The 14,811-nt window shown below is 31.9% G+C and overlaps 1 protein-coding gene across 2 annotated transcripts; it reads left to right on the top strand.

Moving 5' to 3' along the window:
- The first annotated feature begins 1,292 nt into the window (after positions 1 to 1,292).
- Positions 1,293 to 7,946, top strand: LOC118054799 (putative hydrolase C777.06c). Of its 2 annotated transcripts, none has more exons than XR_004688555.2 (9): positions 1,293 to 1,608; positions 1,719 to 1,857; positions 1,944 to 2,071; positions 2,523 to 2,670; positions 2,774 to 2,879; positions 3,101 to 3,159; positions 7,251 to 7,330; positions 7,412 to 7,521; positions 7,618 to 7,946. XR_004688555.2 is itself a non-coding variant. In XM_035066507.2 (9 exons), exons 1-9 carry the CDS (start codon positions 1,436 to 1,438, stop codon positions 7,676 to 7,678), a joined length of 960 nt encoding a protein of 319 aa, XP_034922398.1. In that variant the 5' UTR covers positions 1,297 to 1,435; the 3' UTR covers positions 7,679 to 7,946. The 2 variants fall into 2 exon arrangements, 1 of the variants encoding a protein (XP_034922398.1); XM_035066507.2 differs by having other exon boundaries at positions 1,297 to 1,608; positions 7,295 to 7,330.
- The last annotated feature ends 6,865 nt before the right edge of the window (positions 7,947 to 14,811 follow it).

A 14,811-nucleotide genomic window follows, 5' to 3' on the forward strand; every position in this document is an offset into this window, starting at 1 on the left:
AAAAGAGTTCAACAAGCTGCTACATAGGTCCACTGCTGTCTCTTGTGGAGGCTACATGGGAGTTCATGGACGAAGTAAAACTTAGATTTTTAACTTTCAACCTTGAGGACAAGATGGGTATGAAGGGAGGAGAATTGTTACAGATGAGCTCTGTTTGAAGGTTTCAACAAAGAAAAATCAATTAAAGGCCTCGTTTGTTTGCTGGAAAGTAGTTTCCTTTTGGAAAATGAATTCCAGGGAAAGTGAATTCCGAGAAAGTATTTTTTGATGTTTGGTAGTGTAATGGAAAATAAGTTGGAAAACACTTTTCAGTGTTTGGTTATGTTATGGAAAATGAGCTGGAAAATAACTTATTAATATTTTATTTTTCTCAAGTTTATTAAAATAATGAGGAACAAATCTTACAAATTAAAAGGTTGAATGAGAATGAAATTAAAAAAAAATATAATTTCATAAATTATCTCAAATAAAATAAATAATAATCAAAATAATAGAGATCAAATCTAAAAAATTAAAAAAAAAATGAAAGATGAAGAAATTAAAATAATAATAATCAACATTTCATAAATTATTTCGAATAAAATAAATAACAATCAAAATAATGAGGATCAAATTTGATAGATAAAAAATTTCAATAAAAAAATGATAAGGAAAAAGCAAATAGCAATTATAAAAATAAAGACCAAAATTAATATAAAAATAAAATTTTAAGAGATAAAATTGAAAAATAAATATTCAAAACAAAATATAAAAAGTAATCAAAAGTTTGAGGATCAAATTTGATATAATCAGCAAATAATGACATTTCTAAATTTTTCACAACTTCTGGAAAGTGTTTTCCCCCTAAATTTTTCAGGAAAACACATTCCTGAAAACTAAGCTAAATTTTTCTTTTACTGGAAAGTGTTTTCCGTCGATCAATTTTTCTATTGGCAAACAAACACAAGAAAGTTTGGAAAGTGATTTCCCGAAAACTACTTTTCGGAAAACAAATACAGTAAAGGGAAAACACTTTCCTGAAAACCAAGTTAAATTTTTCTTTGACTAAAAAGTATTTTTTATTGACCGGAAAATATTTTTTATTGACCAGAAAATGTTTTTTATTGATTAACATTTATAATAATAAATAAATATAAAAAAATTTAAAAATTAATTTTTTAAAAATTACTTTTCAGAAAACAAAGCAAAGCAAAGTAAAAGTTATCGTTGCCAGTAAAATGCACTGTTGGACCCGTTATTAATATGCATCATTTGAACTTAAGAACAGGGGACATAAAAAAAATATATATAATTCTGTTTCCCTCTCGGCAGTTCGCATGCTTTTCTTATTTCCATGCTTTTCTTATTTCCTTGCTTTATTCCATTCTCCTTCGTTAGCCATTCTTTTCTCAAATCCATTGTTCCCACACCACGCATCCCTAATCAAATCTGAAAAATGGAGTCCCAAAACAACAACATTTGTAATAACGGATCGGCTCTAATCTTCCTTGGGACAGGATGCTCGAGCGCCGTCCCCAACGTCAGGTGCCTCCTCCAGCCCTCAGATCCTCCGTGCTCCGTTTGCTCTCAGGCCCTCCCCGTCCCTCCCAACCAAAACCCTAACTACAGGTTCGATTTATCATATTTGATCCGTTGTGGAATTAATGTAATATTGATGGATTTAGTTAATTAATTAAAAATAAAGGTGAGTTTGGTGTTTTGTTGGGTGTGGGTTACAGATGCAATACATCACTCGTTATAGATCACTACAGTGAAATTGATAATGCACACAGCTATATATTGATAGATGTGGGCAAGACATTCAGGGAGCAAGTCCTTAGGTGGTTTACTCTCCACAACATTCCTCGTATTGATTCTGTAAGGCTTATGATCATGATTTCCTATATATTATATTATTTCTCATTTTGAGGCCACTTGGACTGATTTGTTTTTATCAACTGCAGATCATTTTGACTCATGAACATGCTGATGCAGTTCTTGGTCTTGATGATATACGTGCTGTGCAACCATATAGCCCGATAAATGACATTGATCCCACTCCCATCTACCTAAGTCACCATGCAATGGATAGGTAACTAATCTCTTCTTTCTGGGTTTGCTTTTATCACCATCACCTTTACTACTTTCTCCCCATTGGCAGGGCATGTTTGATAATTAATGATCTTTTGATGCTTTTGTCTGCTCATCGTTCCTTCGTTGTCAGTTTTGAGATAATCAACACTAGTATTGAAAGTCTATTTGATGAAAGTAACTTGAACATCTATTAAGACGTCTATAGTTGATAAGATTTGAAGATTTAAAAGAGGAAAGATAACTATTTTCCCGCCAGTCGAGTCACACTGATGCAATGTAACTGTAGAAGTGAATACTCTACAACAAACCAAGGTCTTATGCAGACTTCCTGATCATAGAACTTATTTATGTGGTGTGCCATTCGTTTGATTTATTATTGTACTTTGCACTTTACTTCAATCGGACTTTTAACATTACTTGATGTCACTGCATGTTTTGTCTTTGAGCAGCATTGCAGAGAAATTCCCTTACTTGGTACAGAAACAATTGAAGCCAGGCCAGGAAATAAGACGAGTAGCACAGCTGGACTGGCATATAATTGAGGAAGACCATCAAAGACCATTTGTTGCATCAGGCATACAGTTTGTTCCTTTGCCAGTTACCAGATCTGAACCTTTCTTAAAATACATGGGTCAACTACTAATACTCTATCTCTCTACCCTGTTTCTTATTCTTGTGTCATCTTTGTTCTGTAATGTAGGTGATGCATGGAGAAGATTATATTTCTCTGGGGTTTCTCTTTGGTGAAAAATGTAGAGTAGCTTATATATCTGATGTTTCACGCATTCCATCTAGCACAGAGCATGGTTAGTTTTGTTTTGTTCACTTTTCTTGTAATAATTTATTTGGAAGCATATATTTGCACTGTGTAGACATGTTAAGAGTCCCTTAATTCTGTGCACGAATGGAGATGAGTCATTGTCATGTGGAGAGATTTTCAATGGCTGTGGAATGTGTAAAAAGAGGATGGTTTTCTGGGGATCTTTGCTGTCATGTTTTTGATATAGTGACATCTTGGTTTTTGCAGTAATTTCGAAAGCTAGTGCAGGGCAATTGGATATTCTGATCCTGGACACTTTATACAAGGTTAGCTGCAAAAATTCGTTATATTCTATTTTCTTATATTCCCTCTTTGAATCCAATGAATAATGGATGGTATCAGAGTGAGGTACAAACATCCACATTCTTTCATCAAATTTTGGTAGAATTTGCATATCATGTGGGCAAAATGAACCCTTTGGTGATTTTGACAAGCATTTTGTGTGCATGGGCTTGTACAAATATTGTAGTGTGTTCCTCTTTTGGTTGTCTTACAAAGTGAGTCATTTGCTATAGTTTTCTTTTTTGGTGTGTTCTCCAACAAAGTAAGTCAAGTAAAAGCATAGAAAGTAATGAGCGTGATTTGCAAAATGGTCCTCTTAGTTTTCTCTGAATTCCAATAATGTGCCCGTCTCAATTTGTCATTCAATTTACAGACGTCATCATTGTTGCCTTGCCATCTAATTGCTTAACTTTGTATGGGATATTCAATGGAGGCTGAAATGTACCTCCATCAATTGCCAAGTTGGAAGGCTGACCATTTTGGCAAATTAGGATTTTGAGTGAAATATGCAATTACACTGCGCACATTTTGTTGCATTTGTTTCTAATATTCAAAGTGGCATGGTGCTGTTTCAAGTGACTTGGGATCAAATCCTGCTCATATGTGAGATAGTAGGGAAGGGAATGTTCCCTCCTTGCTGCATAGCTCAAAGCCCAATATCCTTCCAATGAACCAGAAAAAGGAAACCATATGATTTTGAAACTTGATCGAAATGGCTTCAGTAGTCAATATTTATAATATGCATTGCTCTTCTTATAAGGAAAGGATTTAGGGAAGGGAAATGTCGCTTCTTGTAGTATAGTTCGAGTCTAAATGGTCGTGGAAAAAAAAAGAAAAGGAAAAAGATTCATAATCAAATTATGGATTGAGATTGGAATATAGTTCATGCTATTTGACTTTCATCAATAAATGTGGTTGATATGCAATTTGTTTTTTACAAATTTGGTAATGCCAATATATTTCATTCATATCTAATGTGAACCCAAGGGTAAGAAGCATTGAACCTATACACAAGAAAGAAACAAAACAAGAAAGCTAAAAATAATATTTAAGGATAAAAAAACTTGACACAATAATTACTTGAATAAAGATAGAAAATTATTGGATTGAACACTCCAACCCAACGATTATAAGTAATTGTGAATTGGAAGAACAAGGAAGAACGCTAAAAAAATAATTGATCTTTGATAAGTTCAAGATAGTTTAAGTTCAATAAAGAACCAATAGGTATGAGCAACCCTCACACAAGCACATAAAAGCAAATAAAAGTTGTGGCAAAATCAATTATAATCCAATCTGAACCTTTGATGTTGTAGGCTGATTTGCATCATTTCTTTTCTCCTAAAAAAGATTTGACCTTAAATTGTCACCTATATTAAACGGAGAAAAATAAAAAACATTGAAAATAACACTGACACTCACCTGGAAGATCCACTTTGTATGTATTGTTGTTGATCCTTTCTAGAATTTGGAATAGATCATCTCCCTTTTGATTTAACTTAGATCTCCAATGGGCTGGAAATCTCTCTTTGTACATTTGCACCCAAGCCTAATAACCACTAGGTATACTATTTGTGGGCAAGACATCATAATTCTGTAACAAAGAAACAACACCACAATTTTGCACAGGATTGTTAGTATAAAGAACATTTTTAACAAAACTCTTTCTTGCATAAGAACTCTCATGCTTCTTTGTTTTTCTCTCAACACTATCTTTTCTTTTTTTTCCCTCCATTGTCAACTAGCTCGCTATTATTCTCTCTTGACCGAATTTTGCCTTTCTCTCCTCAAAGCTCACTGCCTCTCCATGATTTTCACTCCCTTTGGCTTCCTTTTCTCTATTGAGTTTCAATTGGTCTTCGTAAACTTGTTTTAGTGACAATAGTACAAATGTGATGGATTTTCCATCTTTTACAAAAGAATATCTATTTCTAAACCTATCATACACTGCTCTCCTATCAAATAGCCACAAACACCCCAATGACAAGTGACTTGCATGCATAGAAGCCAACAAACCTCATCATTATATTTTCCAATCCTAAAGACACCAAGACCTGTTTCTTAACCTTAACTTTTCCTCATTCATTCAACCATTAAAGCCTATATGGTCTATGATGTTTAATAGTGATCATATTCAATTTTCTAACAAATATAAGACTAGCAACATTAGAACAACTCCACCATTAATAATACTACATACTTTGTTATTGATATGACGTGTATGGAAGATATTCTCCTTTACTAGTCCAAATTATCTTTCTTGATCTAAACATTTAGTGCACGCCAAATAACCAATGATTCTTCCTTAACTGGATAAATTACATTTTCATCGCTAGCATCCTCAAGGGGTGACATTTTATCATTATTGTTGTCACTCTTGGTCTCAATCTCGTTGTAATCTTGTAAAATCATAACTCTCTTGTTTGGACAATAAGAAGCTATATGTCTAACTCCCAAACATTTAAAACACTTAAATTCATGGTTTGCAGTAGATTGAGTATAAGATTTACCTTTAGAATCAATAGCCACTTCTTTTTTTGACTGAAACTATCAATAGACTACTAATTTGACTGAAACTAACAATAGCAAAACAAAGAAATTTTTTGGTCAATGTAAAAGAAACCAATTCTGCAATTCAAAATTACTTGAACCTACGTGTGTTCAAATAACCCTGAAATCAATTATCAAAACTTAGATTTCCAATACTCCAAGAAATATAAGATTGTGTTGTTATTTTTCAAATCCTGAATTCAAACTTTTGTAACTTTGACTTGAAGTAAGAGATTACTTGAACAATGATTACTTGAACTAAGACATCAAAGTTATCAGAATGAAGACTCTAACCTAATGATTTTAAGGAATCATGAATTGTAAGTATAAGGATGAACGCCACAAAGATAGTTGATCTTTTTGATATATTCAAGACTCTTCAATGAAGAGCCAATAGTTATGAATAATCCTCACATAAGCACGTAAAAGTTGCGGCAAAATCAATATTAATATGATTTAAATGCAAAAACTTAAAGAAAGATATAATTTGATTTTCGAGCCTTGCTCTGATATTAATTTATGCGAACCCGGAGGGTAAGAACCCTTAAATCCACATGCATGGAAGAAACAACTCAAGAAAGCTAAAAATCATATTTAAGGATAGCACAAACTCAACGCAATGATTGCTTGAACCAAGACATTGAAGTTATCGGAATGAAGACTCTAACCCGATGATTTTAAGGAATTGTGAATTGTAAGTATAAGGATGAATGCCACAAAGACAGTTGATCTTTTTGAAAAATTTGAGACTCGTCAATGAAGTGCCAATAGGTATAAATAATCCTTGCACAAGCACACAAAAGTTACAGCAAAATCAATAATAATCTCATTTGAATAGTAATCTTTACAAGAGTATTTATAGTGTCAAAATAGACTTTATCTTAATGGACTAATGGGCATGGGCAGATGTTAAACCTAATTTAAAAAATAACCCAATGTATGAAAACTAAACAAAAAAACCCAAGTCTGAATAAAAAACAAGGTTGTCGTATGTTGTCCAAAAAATGAGTTAGTGACTTTTGTATATCCTTGAAAAACCAAGTTTGTAGTCCTTGATAATTAAGGAAAAGTAGTCTACTTTGTCTTGCAAATCAAAGACAAGTTGTCAGCTTTATTACCTAGGAAGATAAGTAAAGTTGCTGCCAGCTAAGAATCCTTAAATAATTAGGATTCTTTGTAAACATGGAACTCCTAAGCTGCCACTGGTCCTTGTAGAATAAGGAAAAAACTTGTAGCTGCCTCTCCCTATGCTGCCCAATTTGCCGAAAACTTTATGCCCATGGATCAGCCCCTTCCTTGATCAAATTAAGGTGTGATAATCACTTGTAGCTTGTCTTAGCTCAAATATTCTAAATAAGCCCATTGAATGTTTCCTCAAGTTTCTTGACTCTTGATCTTGTAATTGGTCCAACTAGCATTTTTAATGCATCGTTTAATATTATAGGCAGATTCACATCAATATCGCTGGACAACATAGTGGATTTCATGTTGCCATTTTGCATTATAACTCATTGGTATCTTCCAGGAATTTATGTCATATAATCACCATTCTTTCTACCTCTTGTACAGAATGGGTCTCATAATACACACTTTTGCCTCCCTCAGGTTTGTCTTTTATTTCTCATCATTTAATTATCTTGAAACATTTTCATTCTTCTATTCTCACGTGTTATTGTAAATATGCAGACTCTTGAGACAGTGAAGAGATTATGCCCAAAGCGAGCTCTTTTAATTGGAATGACCCATGAATTTGATCATTACAAGGACAATGACTTTCTAACGGAATGGTCTCAAAGGTATAAATTTTGCTTCACGTGATCAGACAATTACCTCTATTCTTGTGTTTGCAATAAATTAAAGGATTTGAACTTCTTATAATTGTTTCCATGCAGGGAAGGAATACCAGTGCAGCTGGCGCGCGATGGTCTGAGAATTCCTGTAAAACTATCTTAAGTTCTGGATCAATATGAGCTTTACATTATATTCACTATTTTAGGCATATTTTTTTTAACATGATTTTAAGCACATCTTCAATCTCTCTCTTTCCTCAATAAAGGTGGTCTACTTGTTATTGATGTATCACTGTACGGGGGGGGTCCATTTAGCCATGAATATTTTTAATATCTTAAAACTATAATTACTCATGCACAGTAAAACACTAAATTTAATGTTTTGACCTTTGTTATGCGTCAATGGTTAATGAAGGATTTGTTTTTATTTATTTATTTATTTGTTTTTAAGATTTCTGAATTCAGAACGGCTGTCCTTTGGTGCTTTTACCATCATATGGATGATGGTTCTATTTACTTGCCCATGCTGGTTGAGATATGAAACAACTGTTATCATTATATCACCAGTCATCGCATTTTGTGGGAAGCATAGACAAAATTTAATCATTTATAGCCTCAGCAGCTCAAGTGAAATTCAATTGTAGTATCGATTATTTTTATTATATGAAAGGCAGTTCAAGAAGAGGATGAAGGGTAGTGATAGATGTCAAACATGTTACCTGCACCATTCTCATGTTTGATAAGATTTCACAAATTATAGTAAGAAACTTTGAGGTAGTGTTGGGTTATCGGTCTCGGGATAGAAGATAAGAGGGATAAAAACTTGTGCCAATCTCGAGGGAAAAATCCTTAGAACCCATAATTAAGAATTGAGATACTTACCCAAGAAAGTTAAAATCATATTAGATTCTAACTCGTTGATTATTTGAATCAAGAAACGAAAGAATATGGCTAAAACGCCACAAAGATGATCTCCATGATAAATTTTTAAGAGTGTTTATAAAATTTTTATTCAAAAACCAATTTGTCTTCACATTCTAAAATTTGACTTAATAAAAAATAAACCCTAAACAATTATTGATTGAAAGTTAAACACAAATGCTAACTTAAAAGTTTGGGTAAAATAAAATATAAAGTCCAAGTGTTGTATAAATAAAATCTTAATCTATGTAGTAACTTCTGGGCTTTATTGGAGGGTTTTATTAATGATTGATTGCTATGAAATTTTAACCCTATAAGAAAAGAACCTTTAAAATCTAGCAAAAATTCAGTTTTAACGGTTGGATTATAAGTCATGACTATTAACATAAAGTAGTGTAGCCAAGCTTTGGTACATGCTAATCATTCTCATCTCTTACTTGGATCACATTGATCAAGGCTTGATTCTTCTTTGAACTTAACTTTATGCTTTACGCCACTTTAGAAGGAATTCTCGAAGCTTGCTTGACCTGAATGTCATAAATCAACACATTTAAAACCTTTTGATCCTCTTGGCTCTTACACATGTAATGGTCAAATCAGCACATGTAATGGATTTTGTGGTGTTGCTTATTGATTCTTATCATTTCCCTCATCATAATGATTTGACTTTGAATCATCATATACATCAAAAAGAGAGATCATAAATATTAAATGTAGCATTAACATTATACTCGCTTGGAAGTGCCAATTTATATGCGTTGTTGTTAACTTGTTCAAGGACTTGGAATGGACTATTCTTTCTAAGTTGCAACTTAGATTGCCTATGAGTTGAAAATCTTTTCTTTCTTATATGCACACCCAAACTATCACTAGATTCAAAGATAACACGCCTACAATCCTTGTTTGTTGCAAATGCATATTATTCATTCTTCTTTTGTATTTGATGTTGAACACTTTTATGGAGTTTCTTCACCATCTTTATACCTTTTGTACTAACAATGTAGCCAAGAAAAACAACTGTATCCATGGAAAAAGTACATTTTTTTAAGTTTGCTTACAATTTTTCATTCCTCAAAACATCAAGCACACAACACAAATGGTTAATATGTTCCTCTAAGCTTTCAATGTATGCCAAGGTATCATCAAAATAGACTGCAATAAATCTTCCTATAAATGTGCTTGTTGCATGATTTATCAATCTTATAAATGTGTTTGGTGCATTAGTAATGACATAATCAACCACTTATATAACTCATATTTAGTTTTAAAGGCAATTTTTCATTTATCTCATTCTTTCATTCTAATTTGATTATGATTACCGCTTTTTAAATTAATTTTCAGAAAGATACATGAACCATATAATTCATATAACATGTCATCCAACCTAAGTAGATGTTAATACTTTTTTGTAATGTCAGTTATAGCCGAACAATCCATACATCATCCAAGACCCGTCTTTTTTCGGCATAAGAAACATTGTTACCGCATATGGATTCATGCTCTTCCTTATGTACCCCTTAGCCATCAGGTCCTTAACTTGTATTTGAAGCTCATTTGTATTCTCCAAACTACTTCTATAGGTTGGTCGATTAGGAATTGCAGCTCTAGACACGATATTAATTTGATGTTTTATTTTTGTAAATGGATCTAAACCACTAGGAACATCATCATGAAATATATCCTCGTATACATATAACAAAGAAATAGCAATACTAGGAGAGATTGATCAAGATTTTTAGTATTAAAACATGTCTTTTGGTAGAAAAGTACAAACATAGGCTAATTAGTATAAAAATCACTCTTTTGCATAAAAACTCACTTGCTTCTATATTTTTCTCTCAACAACCTCTTTTTCTTTCTTCTCATGTGGCTTATCTCTTTTCTCTCCTCTTAGTCACCTCTTTCTTTTCACTCCTCTTGGCCATAGTTTCTTCTTTTAATTTCAATTGATCTTCATATACTTGTATCGGGGTTAAAGATATAAGGGTAATTATTTTATTATCATTTACCAAAGAGTATCTATTCTAGAACTCATCATAAATAAGCTTTCTATCAAACTACCACAATCTTCCTAATAGTATGTGACTTGCATGCATGGGAACAACATGAAAAAATACTTCATCACTATACCTCCCAATTAAAAAAGAAATTAATATAGTAATAAGAATCATCAAGCAGCAATACATGATCTAATAAAGGTGCCAATTAGGCCTATTACAAGGTCAATGACCAAAAAGATTAAAAAGGCATTCAATAGGCTTATTTAGGATATTTGGGCCAACTTAAGCTGTTAGACTTCAACAAGGGATGATCATACTCTAATTAATGTAAATCCAAACAAGAAAAGGAGTTGGTGAAGCAATAATGATAAGGAAAGGCGGTTTGGGCTTGGTTTCCTCATGTTATACAGGTTCCTTCAAGAGTTGGACAAGTTTAAGTTGGTTTTGGGCTTTATTTTTTCTAATGCATAGTTTTACGCTAACAAGAATAATTTTTTTATCAAACCTTTGGATCATGATGGAAGCTTTCCAGAATATTCTAAAGGCTTGTTTTCTATAGGGTTAAAATTTTATAGCAATCAAACATTGTGAAGGCCTTGTGATAAGGTTCAAAAGCTATTGTGCAGGATTTACATTATTTTTCTAGTTGGTTTATGATTCTTGTTCCTATTTGAATTAATACTCTTATTATTTTTTCATCTTTATTTAGGATCTTTTTACCTATTATAAACAGGGTTATTTAGCTTGTATTTAAGATTTTTTTAGAGAGTTTATGAGTTGCTCATACTGTAGGTTCTTCATCAAACATTTCTTGGACTTATAAAAGATCATCTGTCTTTGTGATGCTCTTCCTATACTTCCAGTTTGTGATTCATTATAATCATAGGGTTGGAGTTCTTTTTCGCCAAATATCTTTGATTTCTTGGTTCAAGTAATCGTTCGATTAGGTTTCTATGAATCTGATTTTAGCTTTCTTGGATTATTTCTATCTTGTTTGTGGGTTCAAAGGTTCTTGCTCGCATTAGATGGTATATAAGTGTAGGGCTTTAAAATCAGGTTCTATCTATCTTTAAATTATCCGTGTTATTTGTTTGTAGTTTTCAATCTTAATTCTTGTGGCAAAAGTATAAAAAAAATGAAAAAAAAAAAAGGTTTTTGTTCAAAAAGGCTATTGTCGAATAAGAATCAATATAGTACAAAAAAAAGTTGAACTCATGTTGTTAATTTTGTCATAAAAATTAAAAGTTACGATTCTTAATAAACTGGCAAGTTAGCCTTCTACCAAAATTAGTTTGCGTACATACTAGCTTGAATTTGTTATTTGTCATTGATTTTAGGATTAGTTGAGTATACTTAGGGCAGGGTTATTTGTGAAAATTACAAATCATTGTTTACTGAAATTAGTATGCATTGTTAATTAATTATGTTTATTTGTTGTTGTTGTTGTTAGTATCAAGTCAGTATAATCTATTGTGGTTTTGAGTTATTAGTCTTTCTTGCATAAGTTTTCGTTTTCGTTTTCGTTTTTGTGTTTGTTGACATATTCATTGTTTTTATTTTTGCTATCATTTTCATTGTCGTAAATTTGTATTGTTGTCTTTTTTTTTTTCATGATTGTTTTGAGTCCTAAAATCTATGGTTGATTGTTATAAGGCTGTGATTTTTTTATTGTTTGTTATTATTTCCTCCTTAAAGAACTGAAGCCAGAATTGATTTTGACCATGCATCAATACACCAAAGTGATGGATTTTAGCAAGTATAGAAATCAAAGAGATGAGGGATTTCAACATGATGAGAATTTCAGCCATAAAAGAGTAAGAGATTGAGTATCGTGATGGCTTAGAGAGAATTTTTGGAAGTACTAAGTTAAAAATTCTAGCATTTCAAAGGAGGAATGATCCTGATGCCTATTTAGATGAGAGAAAAAGGTTGAGTTGATCTTCGATTGCCACCAATATTCGAAGGAGAAAAATGTAAAGCTTGTTGTTATTGAATTTATTAATTATGCGATAATTTGGTGTGATAAACTTGTTTTAAATAGGAGGAGAAACCATGAGAATCCTATTGACACTTGGTGATGTAGGAGCATCCCCTAATGGTTCTATTGATGTTTGGCTATTTGAGTTTGGGTTGACAATTCAAATGAGTGAAATTTTTACTACTATTTATAGTTAACCCATGAACCAAATTTGAGCTTGAATTTGTTTGTCTTTATTGCTTGGTAAAATAATCTTATCCAGTGCAACTTTCTAGTTTAGAATGTGGTCTTTTTAGATTGTACAACCATGTATGCATTGAAGTTTTCTACAAGAAGTTATGTCTATATTATTTTTTAAGCATTCCAAGGGTTTGTTTGTGTTTCTTCTGAATTAAAAACAAGATAATTATAATGTCTAGTTTTCTGACAATCATTTTTTGTGGTCTCAATTATGTTATTTTGGTGTTTTCCTAGACTTGAAGAGTGTTTTTGAATAAAATTATATATTTAGATCTTTTGGTAAAATTTGAATTGAGAGTCTTTGACATGTTCTTTTGGCAATCTATCAAGTTATGGATATCCTTTGTGAGTGGTGGACTTCTACCTTAACTTTGTATATCTAAAGTAGTGAGTGATTTGTATTTTTAGAGTGATAGTTTATTCATTTTTATATCTCTTAGGTTTTATATTTTAGAGTCGTGAGTGAAACATTATCAATTATGTGTAAGAAATATTACCTTATCATATCCATACCATTTCGATATCAAATTGGTATGAGAACTTAGGATTTACAATCATGGCTGTTCATGGACATAACGCGTGAGAATTCAAGAGGAACATTTATGCTCTTTACATTGATGAAATGAGAAGACAAATCCAACAACTCCAAGATTATCTTGAATGATACGAGAATTGAGATGATAATAATGAGAATAACACTGAAATTGGTTTCTCTTGCAATAATGAGGAAGATAATTCTTTCTACCATAGATCACACCATGATGCTACTAGCAATTTTTGTTTTTAGCATCAAAGAAGAAAGAATATAATACCTCTACAAGATTCTAATGTGAGGGTTGATATTCTTGAATTTAAGGGGAAAATGCAACCTGGCAATTTCATTGACTAAGAGAATTTTTTTATTTCAAAGAGTATCCTGATTATAGATGTCGTGATGTGCACGACAATGAATGGTAAAACTATCTCTTTGAAAAAAGGGTGTCTGGGGTTCAATCATAAAGTTATGATTAGAGAGAGTCACTACCTAGTTATCATAGTCACTAAAAAATCTATGATTTGCGAGAGTTTAGGTATGAGGACTAGTTTTACAAGAGAACGATACATCACCTTTAGTGCATTCTATCTAAGGTAAGCTGTATTGTTGATTGATTTTTATTTTAAATCCTGTTCTTTTTATTGGTCTCGTCTATGATTTAAGGTAGATCTCCCTTCATGAGGAAGTCTATACCTTATTGAATTAAATTTTAATCGTTCTAAGGCCTTAATTTTAGCATAATATTTATTTTGTATTTTGTATTTTTAACACCTAAGGTATTGTATAATGTAATTTTAACAACTAATTCCTAACGTTTTATATTAATTAAAAATAATAATTGTTGAAGGATTTTTGGTATTTTGGTTAAAGCGACAATCATAAACTAGTTACGATATATATTTTTCTAGAAAATATGCATGAAAACCTCTAGAATTCGGTTGTATACGTGAAAACAAAACACATTTTTTGTGTTTTTCAATCTTTTGAAATTTTAAAATTTTAGAGAAGAATCAGGTATTTTAATACTGGGTTTGTATTTTTTATGTAAGTCTACAACCTAATATTAAATAAAATTATGGTGAAAAAAACTTATTTTCGAGATTTTTGGAATTAGAAATTTTTAAAAAAATATGTAGGATTTTTTCATTTTTTTTTAGGAAAAACAAGTATTTTTAATATTGAATTTGTACCTTACAGTGTAAATCTATAACTCAATATTAAACAAATTTGTTAAAAAAACACGCGAGAGGCCCCCAGATATTTTTAAGATGTTCCTTGAATTTTTTTAGAATGTTTTGAAATTTTTAAAGGCTTGATTAGTGAGACTCTAAAATAAGAACAAATTAAAATTAAAGGAAAAGGCTTAGGGTGTGTTTGCCAAACATGACCTTAGCCTAAAATTAGAGGCATTAAAAATGCTTTCAGGCAATGTTTGGCAAACACGCCTTAAAGACCCAAACAAAGCTTTATTTCTTTAACAAATTTAGCATAAGCCAAACACGCCTTAATGTTTGGGTTGGGCTTGGCCCAACTACATGGGTCAAGTCTATTCGGCCTAAGGCTCAAGCCAAACCTAATCTAGTTTGTTGGGCCAATAGTCAGGACTCATTGTTCGATGCATT

Source organism: Populus alba, chromosome 11 (assembly GCF_005239225.2).
Source record: "Populus alba chromosome 11, ASM523922v2, whole genome shotgun sequence".
In the NCBI taxonomy this organism is placed as follows: Eukaryota; Viridiplantae; Streptophyta; class Magnoliopsida; order Malpighiales; family Salicaceae; genus Populus; species Populus alba.

Coding starts and splice junctions, on each gene's coding strand:
- LOC118054799 (XM_035066507.2), top strand. CDS start 1,436: ATGGAGTCCCAAAACAACAACATTTGTAATAACGGATCGGCTCTAATC. Junction 1,858..1,943: donor ACATTCCTCGTATTGATTCT/GTAAGGCTTATG, acceptor TATCAACTGCAG/ATCATTTTGACTCATGAACA. Junction 2,671..2,773: donor TACAGTTTGTTCCTTTGCCA/GTTACCAGATCT, acceptor TCTGTAATGTAG/GTGATGCATGGAGAAGATTA.